The 12,762-nt window shown below is 54.6% G+C and overlaps 2 protein-coding genes across 2 annotated transcripts in view; both read right to left on the bottom strand.

Annotated features, from left to right (window-relative positions):
* Window positions 1–2,891, bottom strand: part of slc25a21 (solute carrier family 25 member 21) — a 58,440-nt gene extending 55,549 nt beyond the window's left edge. The window contains exon 1 of the mRNA XM_068752193.1: window positions 2,805–2,891. Within this exon, the coding sequence (XP_068608294.1) occupies window positions 2,805–2,874 (70 nt within the window). The 5' untranslated portion in view covers window positions 2,875–2,891. The remainder of the gene's footprint in view (window positions 1–2,804) is intronic.
* Window positions 2,892–3,296: 405 nt separating this feature from the next.
* On the bottom strand, window positions 3,297–12,508 carry plekhh1 (pleckstrin homology domain containing, family H (with MyTH4 domain) member 1). The gene is given in 30 exon segments (XM_068752162.1): window positions 3,297–4,637; window positions 4,824–4,970; window positions 5,042–5,125; window positions 5,313–5,442; window positions 5,544–5,698; window positions 5,774–5,915; window positions 6,029–6,048; window positions 6,050–6,127; window positions 6,370–6,525; window positions 6,600–6,777; window positions 6,851–6,948; window positions 7,022–7,198; window positions 7,325–7,437; window positions 7,519–7,630; window positions 7,728–7,907; window positions 8,116–8,196; window positions 8,291–8,449; window positions 8,559–8,645; window positions 8,712–8,822; window positions 8,923–9,059; window positions 9,133–9,280; window positions 9,353–9,444; window positions 10,042–10,120; window positions 10,200–10,816; window positions 10,890–11,066; window positions 11,161–11,242; window positions 11,399–11,482; window positions 11,591–11,740; window positions 11,830–11,892; window positions 12,380–12,508. Coding segments are annotated over 30 exon segments (4,119 nt in total). The 3' UTR covers window positions 3,297–4,484.
* Between the last annotated feature and the right edge of the window lie 254 nt (window positions 12,509–12,762).

Raw genomic sequence — 12,762 nt, 5'->3', positions numbered from 1 at the left:
ACTGAGCAATCATAATTACGTTAGTGAATCCACAACAGCATAATTATTATTACTACTATCTGAGGAACACGCATGTAGGGTAGAGGCCCCGCGTGTTGCCGTAGCGGACGGTTCTATTCTTGCAGAAGCTTTTACTGCACAGTTTCTGTTGGTCATTATTAGGAACGGGGTGGAGGCGGATTTGGGCGTTGTTGTTGACGCTCCTTCTCTTCGAGGCCGTAGAACGACATTACGTCTGTATCAGGAGGAGCGAACCTCTAGATTTAAAAAGCAGCCAGTAGCAGTTAGCAGCTAACGGCTTGCTCCAAGCAGACGTTCCTTCCCACTGAGATCCAGCCCATCACAACACACAACCTTTATTTATTAGAAGAGAATATGCCGCCGGCCCGTCTGCTCGCCGGTGAACCCGGGTTCTGGAGGACGTCTGGTTCAGTAGCACCATCATGGCCGGTTTTATCCAAGGACCCCTGAGCTGGACGCCTGTCTGTCAGGGATGAACAGAAAGAAAGGCCCGAAGCACGAGCTAGATGTGAAGGACGTGAAGCTGATCGAGGCCTCCCAGCCGGAGATGATGGAAGGAGGAGGGGAGGAGGAGACAGGAGGAGCAGAATGACTTCAAACATGAGGTCATCTAAACATCTGTCTCCAACATGTCCTCCGGGACTTCAATCAGAACCCCACAGAAACACAGACAATCGTTTCTGGAAATAAATATTAGGCCTAATTCGGCTGTGATTCGATGCGGTCTCTGCCATTGGCTGACGCGCACAAAACGCGCGCGCGCGCTTCATCTAATTCCATCCGCTCCCCCCTGCTTCTTCATCCCCGACTGGTTTGAAACCAGTTAAATCCTGGACGGAGCGCCGCGCTAATCACACACGCGTCGTCACAGCCCATTGGCTGGAGACGGATCGATTCACGCACAGAGTTTAAGAAAGGCTTCGACGGAGGAAACAGCAAAGATCTGAGAGGAGAGCTTTCAGCAGCAGATTTACATTTCAATCCATTATTAACCATCGTGGCGTTGTTTGAATGGATCTGATCAGCCACATCATCGATCGGGGGAGTTTCCAACAGAACGTGAATTTATTCCTGACCTGCAGGGCGGCCATGCGTCACTTCTGCCTTCCTGCATCCAACAGTTAGCGTTTAATACCCATTAAAGGTTGGAAGATCTTTTTACGCTGATAATATTCTGTGTGCAGCTACTGCCCCCTAGTGGACAATCATCATGAACACATCTACACTGCACCGACAAATCAGAATACTTTCATTGATCCCAGAGGGAAATGCTCTGGAAATCAATGGATGACGTCATGCGGTCGCCAGAGCTGTATAACTAGTAAACCTGTGAATCGATCATAGAGAAACTAGAACACTCCAGAAACAAGAAGGGGAATTATACATTGTAGGGAATTTCCACAATATTATCGCAGGCCAAAAGAACAATATGAGAGCACAACATTTAGTTTTATTGATTATACTGATCACAAGAACAGAACACGACTGCTAATCGATGCAGTAATCAATATGCTGTCATGGGCCAGCACTGGTGGCTTAACATCATGACACACTGAGCTCCTCCCTCTCATTCAGATTATTCATGTTATAAACATATGTGAGTAATCTCTCTCTCTTCCCTGTAGTCTTGTGCTCGCTCTCCCTCTTTCTCTTTCAGGTCCTTCTGTCCGTGGTGCTGCAGAACCTGGACCTGTGGCCTCACCGCTTATGTCCACTTTGCCGGCATTAGCATGTCCAGTCTTATTTATTCATTCACATTCACACATTCACACATTCTCTCTCTCTCTCTCTCTCTAAGTTGGGTTCTGTGTTTCCCTGCTAGTCCTGTAAAGTGCCTTGAGATGACTTTATGTTGTGACCTGGCGCTACGTAAATAAAACTGAATTCATTCTGTAATACATGCTACTGTGTGACTGTACTTGTACGCTAACATTCTATCTAATAAATATATTCATCATCATCAATTGAATTGAATCCACGTAGGTTTTACGCAGGCTGGTAGTAGCCCCTCCCACAGGGGGAGGGACATAAACGTAATATAATACATACTAAAAAGTTTCGTTATGACGCTGTGGGTCACGTGTTCTTCCCTGCGCGTGTTCCAAACCCAGCAGTCACATTACGCAACAGCGCTGATGCAGCGCGGAGGCGTTTCTGGCAACGCGCCGGTAACGCGCAGCCAGAGGGCTCACCGCCGCACGCAACAGTCCAAAAGCAGGTAAAAGAAAGAAAGGATAAAGGTATAGAAGAAGGGAGGAGGAGGAGGAGGAGGGGGAGGAGGAGGGGGAGGAGGAGGGGGGGAGGAGGAGGAGGGGGAGGAGGAGGGGGGGGAGGAGGGGGAGGGGGAGTGCGATCAGCCGGTTACTCTCATCAGATAAAGTAGAAACGCGTGCGCAAAACAAAGCGCAGGTAAGTGAGATGAACCCATGAACGTGCACGAGCTCACCTTTATGACGGTAACTATTACTGCATGTTCCCCAACCAGAAACCGAACCACACGAGGGCGACAGAGCTTTACGCATCTTTACGCAGCTCCGACACGCTGCTTCCGCGGACGTAACAGGGATCTTTGGTATTCCCAAAACGGCCCGCTGGGAATTGACGTGAATCGACTCCCGCCCGGGGAGAACGCGTTTTCTATTCGGGTTATTGATCGCTGAGTCTCCGTTTGACGATGAACACGTGGCGCTCAGCTTCCCGACGTCTGGAGGTCCAGCAGCGCGCTCCCCGAGCTGTTGCGTAAGCGCGTAAAATAGTTGAAGTGGCGCGCAATCGAGACTCACCAGCGGATCCACCGGCAATGATCTGGTGGGAAGCTTCCCGGAGAATGCTCGGCGGCGTTCGGCTCGTCATGTTTAACGTTCCGCGCTGAAGGGAAGACGAAACGAACGCGTTAAAAGCTGCGGGTCGTGCGGCGCCAGCTCCTCCCGGTGATCCGGTCCCGGTCCGGACTGAGGTCCACGCGGCTCCTCCGGTGAGCTGGACGTTAACGGCGGCCCATGCTGCAGGACGAGCAGCAGTCGAGACGCCTCCGAGCTCTCAATGTGGAATCAATTACCAGCAGCTGCAGACGCCGCTTCCATTCACCCCCCCCCCCCACCAACAGATGGATCAGCCCCGACCCGGATCGATAAGAGCCCAGCAGTCCAGATCACTTTAATTTCACCAGCGGAGTTTCATTTAGTCGCTTTTCGTCATATCTGAGTGACGCACGACGTTTTAATAGGCGCAGACACCTGGAAGCAGAATCCCTCCATCAGCGGGTTGGACTGAAATCACGCACGGACGGATCGATAAAGATTTCAAAGGCATTTTGCGTATATTTGACACAGAATTTGAGTTTTAACTTCTTATTGAGACAGAATGGATCCAATCCGACCACCGCATGCGTCACCGTAGGGGGCGGAGTCCTGTCTCACCTGTCACCTGAATGAAGGTCATGGAGTAAAAACAAACACGCTTTTGTTTATTTTGTCATTACACACAACAAATATCTAAAACGAGCTAAAGATAAATAAATACGGACACAAGGAAGGAAGTGGTTTGACCCAAAACGGTTCAAGTCATTCTCATTTCGATGCCATCCTGCTGCTCATTGGTTGTTAAACTCTGACGTCATCATGAACAAGATGCTAAAAGTTCACAAATGCATCGTTCACACAGAAACCAGGTGTCACAGCTGAGGCCACGCCCCCTTTTTTTGACCTGATGTGTCTAAAAAAAAAAAGGAGTCCTGAAATATAAACTTAATCACAGTCGAGCTCAAATAAAAAGCTTTAAATGATGTCTAATTGAGGATTTAAGTTCTTTTTTCAGAAACGCAAATGTGAATCTCTGATTTGTTTTAATTTTCTTAGATCTGAAACAGGTAAAAAAAAAATAGCTTCTATGTTATAGACAAAATAATAACCAGATTAATCTGTAATGAAAATCATTGTTTGTCGTAGCTCTAAATTGGAGTTCTAATTAAATCGTGTTCCGTTAGCGGTGTGGAGGCTAACGTGCGTTCACCTGCCCAGGTAAGCCGCCGACGTTTGTGAACACACGACCTTGCAACAGAGAAGATGACCTCCCTCTGACCTTACACGCCTTGTTGGTTTATTTACCCTGAGCAAACCAACGCCACCGTAACGGCCGCCGTTCTGCAGGCGGCGAGGCGGCGCTGCGTGTGACACGCAGGTGAAGGTGCGTTGAACGAACAACCGCCTGGTGTCATGTGACAGGATGATGTCACCCTCTGATCAAAGGTGAAATGCTGGTCATGGGGTTCAAGGCCTCGTCCTCTTATAAAATGGCCTCAAGAAAATAAAGCAGTTTAAAACCTTTTTGTTGACGGAGTCTCAGATGGTCCCGTCACTCCGGAATCTAAACACGGGTTTAAAAACAGTTCAGTTCAAATATTCAGCAGCTGTTGTGTAAAAACGTAAACGTCCGGCCACCTGACTCAACAGGCCTTCAGGGTTTCACAGCAGCGTGGGGCCCTTGGTGGCGTAGATCATGGCTGGGAAGTGGCGGCCGTCCACGTCCCAGAGGCCGGGGGGCCGGCGGGAGGCCGGCGGGGGGCCGGGGTTCCAGTGGTTCATGTAGCTGGCCATGAGCAGGGTCAGCTCCAGGATCTGAGGACAGAGGGACCAGATGATCTACAGCCAGCCGTGATGTCACCGCCGTGGCCCCGCCCCTCATCGTCAACATATAGCTTTAAACCCCGAGAAATGTAAATTGTTTTTTTTTGAAGCCTGATTTTAAAACCCGTTGATGTTTGGACTTTTTGGCCAATCAGATCGATTATTCACGACACCTACTTTCAGCTTGGTCATTGCGAAGAGCAGCTTCTCCACGCTCTTCCTCCCGACTCCGGGCTCCCTCTGCCGACTCGAGACCACCATGAAATCGTCACGGCAACCGCCGAAGGTGATCACCGACTGGTAGGAGTGCGTGGCCAGCGTGCGCTGAAAGTCAAAGCGGCGTGAAACGTGACGTCATTGTCGCATTCACGTGTTCCTGCGGGGCTGAAACTCACCATCGCACAGTCCAGCACACACAGCCCATCTTCACCGACTGCCAGCCACACCTGGCTCTGCTCCACAGGTGAGGGTGGGACAGGCTGCAGAGGACACAGGTGTGAGTAAACATCAGAACGTCCTCTTTGGTTCTGGTCTAACCGGCGCTTTAGTCACAGTTCGTCCCCGAGGAAGCGTTTTTCTGTTTGTTTTTATTTTGGATGAGAGGTCGGATTTGTGATGGACTGTGATGTCATTGGCCCGTACAGAAACATCAAAACAACCAATCACCTTGGCGCTGAAGAGCGTGGCGCCGAACAGCGGCCATTTCCGAGCCACGGTGAGGTAAATCCTGACGCAGTCCGAAGCGCCGCGACCGCGCAGCATCGACCACTTCACCGCCAAGCGCCCAGCGAGGTCTCTGGGAGGAGAAGAGACGAAAATGTTCTAGGAAACGTCGACAAGGGGGCGGGGCTGGCGTCAGGATCGGATCGATTCATTTGTAGCGACCTCCAGTCCTACCTGAGCTGCTCCGAGCTGCATTCCTGTTTGTAGCGTTTGGGATAGAAGCGTTCCACAGCCTGCAGCAGAATCAGCTGAGATTTAGGCGGCGGGGTGGGGGTGGGGGTGGGGGAGGGGGAGGCGGCGGTCGTTCTGTCCAAGTCACCGTGTTCAGCCTGCGAAGACGACAAGGAGACGCTGAGAAAGAGAAGATGCCCGAACATTTCAGGATGTGAAAAGTTTCGACCGACCTGCGCCATGAGGGCGGCCACCTCCAGAGCCAGCTCTCTGCCCACGGGGAAGTGACCCTGTTGAACTTCATCGTTCACCTGGTGTACCAGCAGGAGGCGCTCTCGCTCCGTCTCGCCCTTTACCTGAGCTCTGAAGGTCAACCTGAGAATGAACGAACAACACAAAAGGCAAAGCTGCCATGAAACCAGAATCACATCTCCATTTTACATCCTCCATGTTTAGTGCTGCGCCGTTGGGCGCAGTATGAAGCCCACCTGCTCTTATACGTGAGGCGGGACAACCCGGGTCCCCTCGTTTTTCCCAGGGTGCATCTCCTTTAGCGCCTGCTCTCGCTTGGAGATGACGTCACAGATCTGGAAAAGTGACACTTTCCAGTCAGACAGGCCGAGCTGCCAGTTCTGGAGGTTCTCCGGACTCACCTTGGCCGTCGGATGCAAGCAGTGTTCCGGTTCTCCGGTCTCACCTTGGCCGTCGGATGCAGGCAGTGCTCCGGTTCTCCGGACTCACCTTGGCCGTCGGATGCAGGCAGTGCTCCGGTTCTCCGGTCTCACCTTGGCCGTCGGATGCAGGCAGTGCTCCGGTTCTCCGGACTCACCTTGGCCGTCGGATGCAGGCAGTGCTCCAGCGCTTTTCCAGATGGGTCGTCGGTGAACAGGGCAAACCCGGACAGCTGAGGCGTCCTCACGCCAATCCTCTGGTTCAGCGTGGCGAGGAACTCTCCCACCGTGGTGGAGCCATCGAAGCCCACCACCTATGAGAGGAAGCACAACGGATCCGGATCCTGCACACTGGAACGATCCGGGTTCCGCCGGTGCGCCGACTCACCTGGTAGGTGTTGTTCATGAAGTGGACCGGGATGCTGAAGGGCAGCGAGTGGTGGTAGGGGTTCCTCAGCAGGATGGAGACGACCTCCATGCGGGACGGTTTGGCCTCCCGCTCCCCGTTCTGCAGCGTCCGCTCGGCGGCGCGCTGGCAGTACGCGGCGTACTTCCCCACCTCGCTCCTAACAACAGAGCAGCCATGCTTCAGTGCGTTTACTCTGGGGTGTGGCCTTCAGGACCGGACTCGGACCTCACCGGGGGTCGGCGTTCCGCTGCAGGTGCTGCCTCAGGTACCACAGGAGCCGCTGCTGGGGGAGGAACAGCGCCACGCAGAGGGACAGCAGCTGCCAGCACTGCGCCGGACAGGACGGGGTTAACGTACGGGGAGGAGCGCCACGCCTCTCGCATCGGCCGTCTGGGGCTCACCTGCGTGAGGGGGTAGCCACGAGGCGTCCGCCGGCTGGTCTGCTTGATTAGCTGACAGTAGATCTCATTCTGCAGCTCCGGGTGAGTCAAGCACACCTGCAAAGCATTCTGGGCCAGGGAGGCGTGGTAATCCACCGACGGAGACTCAACCAGCACGTTGATGAAGAGCTGACAGGACTGCGAAGAAAACGGGTGGGAATATTCTACCTGCGGTTCCACCTCGCGGCCTGCAGGTAGCGCCAAACACGCAGCAGGAGGAGGAGGAGGAGGAGGAGGAGGAGGACTCCTGGTACTCAGACTGACCTTGAAGAGCTTGAGAGCTTCAGTCTGCAGAGCTTCAGAAGGCAGAGTGGTGAGAGGAGAACCCAGGCCCTCCTTACAGAAGCTCAGGGCCTCGCTCCTCCACAAGGAGGATTCTGGGTAAACAAGGAGCCACACGTGTAACATGTTTGAAGTAGATCTCGAGACGAGCCTCGCCCGCTGGGTGCGTCTCTTACCCGGGTCTCCGTCCAGGTCCAGGAGTTTACCCACGAGCTGCTCGTACTCGGTGCCCACCTTAAGGGCGGCGCCGCTGCCCGCCGCCACCGTCAGCTGATACAACCAGGTGTCCTTTGTGGAAACGTATAACATCTTTTTTTTTACACGATCCATATTTCCCAGGATCACAGTGTGTCTAATGACCCCCCCCCCCCCGCCCGCTGCCGACCTTCTCCTGCTCGGTGCCGATCAGCAGGTACGTAGGACTCCGGTCTCGTGGTTGGACCACTAAGGTGAATCGGGACGGCAGGAAGCCCCGACCGCCCGCCTCGTAGTCCTCGTCCGAGTCGCAGGAACGATCCACTTCCTGGACCGAGGTGTCCCGGACCTGGAGGTGACCCAGAGGCAGCTGCAGCCGGAGACGGAGGACTGTTAAATGTTTCGTTTATCAAATGCGTCGTCCTCAGCTCATACAAAAAAAGTCAGTCAAGGAGGGCCAATCGGGTGAAGTGTGATTAGCTGACTCAGAAACTTGGGCTGTTTGGGTGAAATGTTCCTTTAATGACAGATTAAATAGAAGTAGTGGCGCAGCGGGTGGAGATTTAGGATTTATGAACCTTGTCTTCCTGGTTCCGGTAGTAGGAGAGGACTTTCCCCACCAGTGAACCCCACACCAGCCTCGAGTGTCCGTGTTTGACCTGAAGCAGAACGTTAGCTACAAATAAATCAATCAATAAATGTTTTCTATTACTGGAAAAAGGAAATACTAAATGTTCAGGAGCGTCTCCTCACCTTCGTGATCCAACCTCTCACAGCGGGCTTGGCGCTGGTCTCCACGGTAACCGGGCTGCTGGCCTGGACCTTGAGTATATTCTGCAGAACCCTGACCCACTCCTCCAGGATGTTGGGCGAGTCGGCGGTCAGGATGAAGGTCTTCTTGTCTGTGATCAGCTGATCATGAGACAGACGGGGGGGGGGGGGGCGGGGGGGGGACGGGGGGGGGGGGGGACGACGACATCACAACCTGCTTCTTGGGATTCCAGATGTGGCTTCCTCTCACCTGGAATGTCGGCGCTCCTTCTCCTCGTACGAGTCGGCAGGATGAGTTCAGTTCAACCTGTCCCTGCGGTTTCCGGATCACGTCGCTCTGGAAACACCAAACTCGATGAGCGTGGGACGAAAGACGGCAGAACCTCGGTAGAGAGACGCTCACTGGGGACTTGTAGTAGAGGATCTCGCCGTTCCTCAGCGTGAACCAGCGACGCTTCCAGGCTTTGACTCGACTCCCCATCTTCAGCAGGTACCCAGACTTCTCCAGCATCTCCTGCACAGAGGCATGTCATCATCACCATGGCGATGGGACGTTTTCATCCATCGTTGCAAGCAGAATCAGGGACCGCGCCAGGAGGCGGGGCTTCACTCACCGGCCCGCTGCTCTCGCAGGAGTACGAGGAGGTCCTCTGGACTTTATGCTCCGGCTCGGAGTGGTCGCTGTCCAGGGAGCAGGCGTCGGGGGGAATGGCGTAATCGCTCTCCGAGCTGATGGACGACATGGACACACCTGGACCAACAAAGAGGAGCTTCACCAGAAGATCCATTCAGACCCGGCCGTAACCCTAATCTCCGGGCCTCGCCTCTCTTGGCGGCTCGCGGGCTGCCAGGGACGCCGCCCTTCCTGTCCGGACTCAGGACGCAGGTGCGTAGACTGGCCAATGAGCTGCTGTCATCCTCGGAGCCGGAGTCATCGTCAGGCAGAGGAACGCTGCTGATCTGAGTGGCTTTCTGGAGGAAGAGGAGTGGATCGCTATGGAGGAAGAGGCGTCAGAGAGGAATGGGAAGTGGCGGTCCGCTCACCCCTTTCAGCGCGGTGTAAACGGGAACGCTAATGTTCTCGCAGGTCAGCTGGGACAACGGACCCCCCGCAGGGGACGGAGGAACGTTACACCCTGCAAAGAAACGTCAGTAAAACACGGAGTGAAAGCTGCACTAGCGCCGTTAGCCGTTAGCTTTTAGCTTAGAGACTGTTGGACACGTCGATGACATCATGCATCCGCATGGAGTCATTTAATGTTTTAAGAAGCTCGTCTCCTTCTTCTTCGGGGGTTTAGCCGAAAGCTAAAGGAGCAGGAAGCTTTCCATCAGCGTTAAATATGAAATACAATGAATAAGTCATCCATCACGGCGATACCACAAACACGAACATTAAGGCTCAAACATGAGAGGACGTCGATATGACCTCATCCTCGGCAGCCAATAGCGTGCGAGCTGAGGGTCCCCCGCTGTCTGCGTCCCGAAGCGATGGATAGTGTAATTACAGCCTTTCATCACAGCTGATTACAAAGCTGCTTCTCTAACCCCCCCCCCCCCTCCGAAGAAAAGGGAGGCGGGGCTGTGAACCCACACCTGTGCAGGTGTGTGGAGCCTCAGGTGAGAGGAAGTGACATCAGAGGCTGCACTGGCAGATCCAACCCAACCGTGACTCGTCACTTCCCACCGGGGACTGTTCCGTCGGACGATGGGGGGGGCGGAGGGGGACGACTCACCTCGGCTGGGGCCCCTGGCCCCGGGACCGGCCTCGGACTCCCTCATTCCTGACTTGGCCACGGCGTAGATCCGACTCTCCTGCAGAGATCGGGAACGTTTGGCTTCTCTTTTCAACAACGCGAGGGAAACTGTTTTCCCAGAATTCCATGCAGCATACCCAAGAAGGGAAGCGGTGCAAAGGAGGAGTCGGTGGCTTCAGAACTTCTGGATCCAGCCGCTCCGGCTCCTCTACCGGCACCGTGAAGGTGGCTCCACCCCGGGGGCGCTCCTTGGACCCCGCCCCTTCCACCGCCCGGTCCATGCCGTCAGGAAAACCGTCGTCGATGTCGGTTTCTTCCACAACCCGAGAGAAGGGCGAGCTGGCTGCGCCCGTGGAGGGGGTGGGGGAGGGGGCCAGGATGTCGACGCCGAGGAGGTGGAGCCGGACCAGGCTGTGATGCTTCTTCACCAGCTGGACGCCGTCTCTGGGGGTCAGCAGGGTCCGCACCTTGGGTAACGTCATGCTGGTTCCGGACTGCTGAACCGGGAAGGGGTTACTGGTGGAGGGAGAGCGAGACAGGAGACTGGACGACTCTGGGGGGCTCGTCCCGTGGGCCGAAGATGAGGAGGATGAAGAAGAAGAGGATGAGTGAAGGCACTGAGAGCGGAACTTGCTGTTGAGCTCGTCGGAGGCGTTGTCTCTGTCGGAGCGTCCCGCCTGACGCTCTGGTCCGCGACTGGAAACAGGGCTGCTGGGACCCTTCCTGCTCCGGCCCTGGGGGGGGGCGTCGTGATCTGCGAGGTTTAAAACGGTTTAGAAACCCTCTGAACTTCGGTGGATGTGATCTAAACGCGTCTGAAAGCACACCTGCCGTCTTGATATTGGCGCCGGCTCCGTGAGGATCCGTCTGTCTCCGGCCGTCCTCTTGGGCGGGTGGCGTGCCGGGGCAGCTGGGAGGAAACAGGGGACTGCCAGACACCAGGTGGGTGTCCATTACTGAGGCGGGGGCAGGAGATCCAGGGGGCGCTGGTTTCCCTAAGAGAGCTGGAGAAACCGGATCAATCAGGATCATCGGTTAACTGCTCCGTGTCCTTAAAGGACTAGAGGACGTTATTGTGGGGACAGTCCTGAGAGACACCTTGTAGCTTGTCCTGCAGCAACACAATCTCTCCTGCCTGCTTCAGGTTGGACATTTTCAGCTGCTGGTTCTCCTGCTCTGTCTGCAAACAAAATAAACCCCCCCCACAGTAACACCGGCAGCAGCGGACGGGACCGGTTTAGCATCCTGGAGGAGGTGCTTGCATAATGAGGGAGCGTTCCCTCCTCCGATTGGCTGCAGGTGACCCTTTAGTGAACCGGGTCAGGACTTTGCTCACCTCCCGGAGCTTCAAGGTGACCCAGTCTTTAATCTTGGCTGCTTTCTCCTCGATGACTTTGGCCTCCTGGGCTCTGACTAAGACCTGCGGTGAGAGGAAACGTACCCGGGGGGGTGGGGGGTGGGTTACTTCAACATTTGATGAACATGGACGCCGCTCCCTCTCCGTCGTCTGAGTCGGGTTCCTCCGTACCTGCTTTTCCAGCTGCATCTCCAGCCTTTTTATCGCAGCGTCTTTCACTTGAACTTGATTGGTCAGGTCTTGATACTTCCTGTACAACAAGCTCTCTGATTCGCTGGTTTGCATGTTGAGAGAGTTCATCTTTTCCTCCATGGCATGAATCTGAAATGCATCATCCGAGGAGATAAAGCAGAGGACTGGTGTTGTGTTCAGCTTTTAGAGGGTCGACCCAAACAGAACTTCACCTCTACCTGCTTCTCAGCACTCTCGGCCCGCTGGTCGGCCTCCGCCACCCTCTGCTCCAGCTCCTGCATCTGGGACACGAACGGAAGGTTTCATTTCACGAAGACCAGAGAAGAACCAGAGGAACTGTTCGAGCCGTCAGATAATTACTTTGGTAATTCAGGGTCTCACGCAGGATAGAACGACCAAGCAGCCGACTTCACGAAAGCAGGAATTTGCAATAAGCCCCGCCCCTCCATCCCTCATTGTATTACCATCTGTTTGATTTTGTTGTTGCACCACAATGCTTGCACTACAGAATTATATATATTTTTTGTCCCTTGCTACCAAACTGATTTTCACAGTAAAATGTTGACCGTGACAATAAAGGAGTCTTTTCAGAGGGGAGGAGCCTGCTGAGTCAGAGTCAGAGCGTTATTCATGAGTCACGGCTTAGAGTCGCCGGCAGAGCAACACAATCTGTGACTCAGCCTGCAGAACAGGAACTCCACAAGTTACAATATCCCGGTTATACTCAGACCCGCCTCCAGGTGAGCCTTCATCCTTCCTCTTCCTCACCTTTTCGGCCAGCAGCTCCCGGATCTTCCCCGCCTGAAGCCGGAACCTCAGCAGCTGCACCTCCAGAGCGACGCAGCGCTGCTGCCAGTCCACGCCGGCCGCCCTGACTCCGCCCGGCCCGCCGGCCATGTCGTCACTCTGTTTCATTTTAAAACACGAGCGCAGAAGAGGCGACTTCACTTCCCATCATTCACCGCGAGTAAAGCGAACGATGAGTCCGCAGCTTCACGAACGCTTCCTGCTTCGGGTCACGTGACCAAACAGCTGGGAGCGGGCTGCAGTCGGACCTCCTCTTTGTCTCAGTACCGACAACTTACCTCCGAACCCAGTCCCCTGGCCCCGCCCCTTCATCAGCCAGCCAATCACAAAGTAGGACTGAAACA

Source organism: Brachionichthys hirsutus, chromosome 18 (genome assembly GCF_040956055.1).
Source record: "Brachionichthys hirsutus isolate HB-005 chromosome 18, CSIRO-AGI_Bhir_v1, whole genome shotgun sequence".
Taxonomy (NCBI): Eukaryota; Metazoa; Chordata; class Actinopteri; order Lophiiformes; family Brachionichthyidae; genus Brachionichthys; species Brachionichthys hirsutus.
The sequence above is the reverse complement of the archived record's forward strand: the minus strand, read 5'-3'. Positions and strand labels throughout refer to the sequence as shown.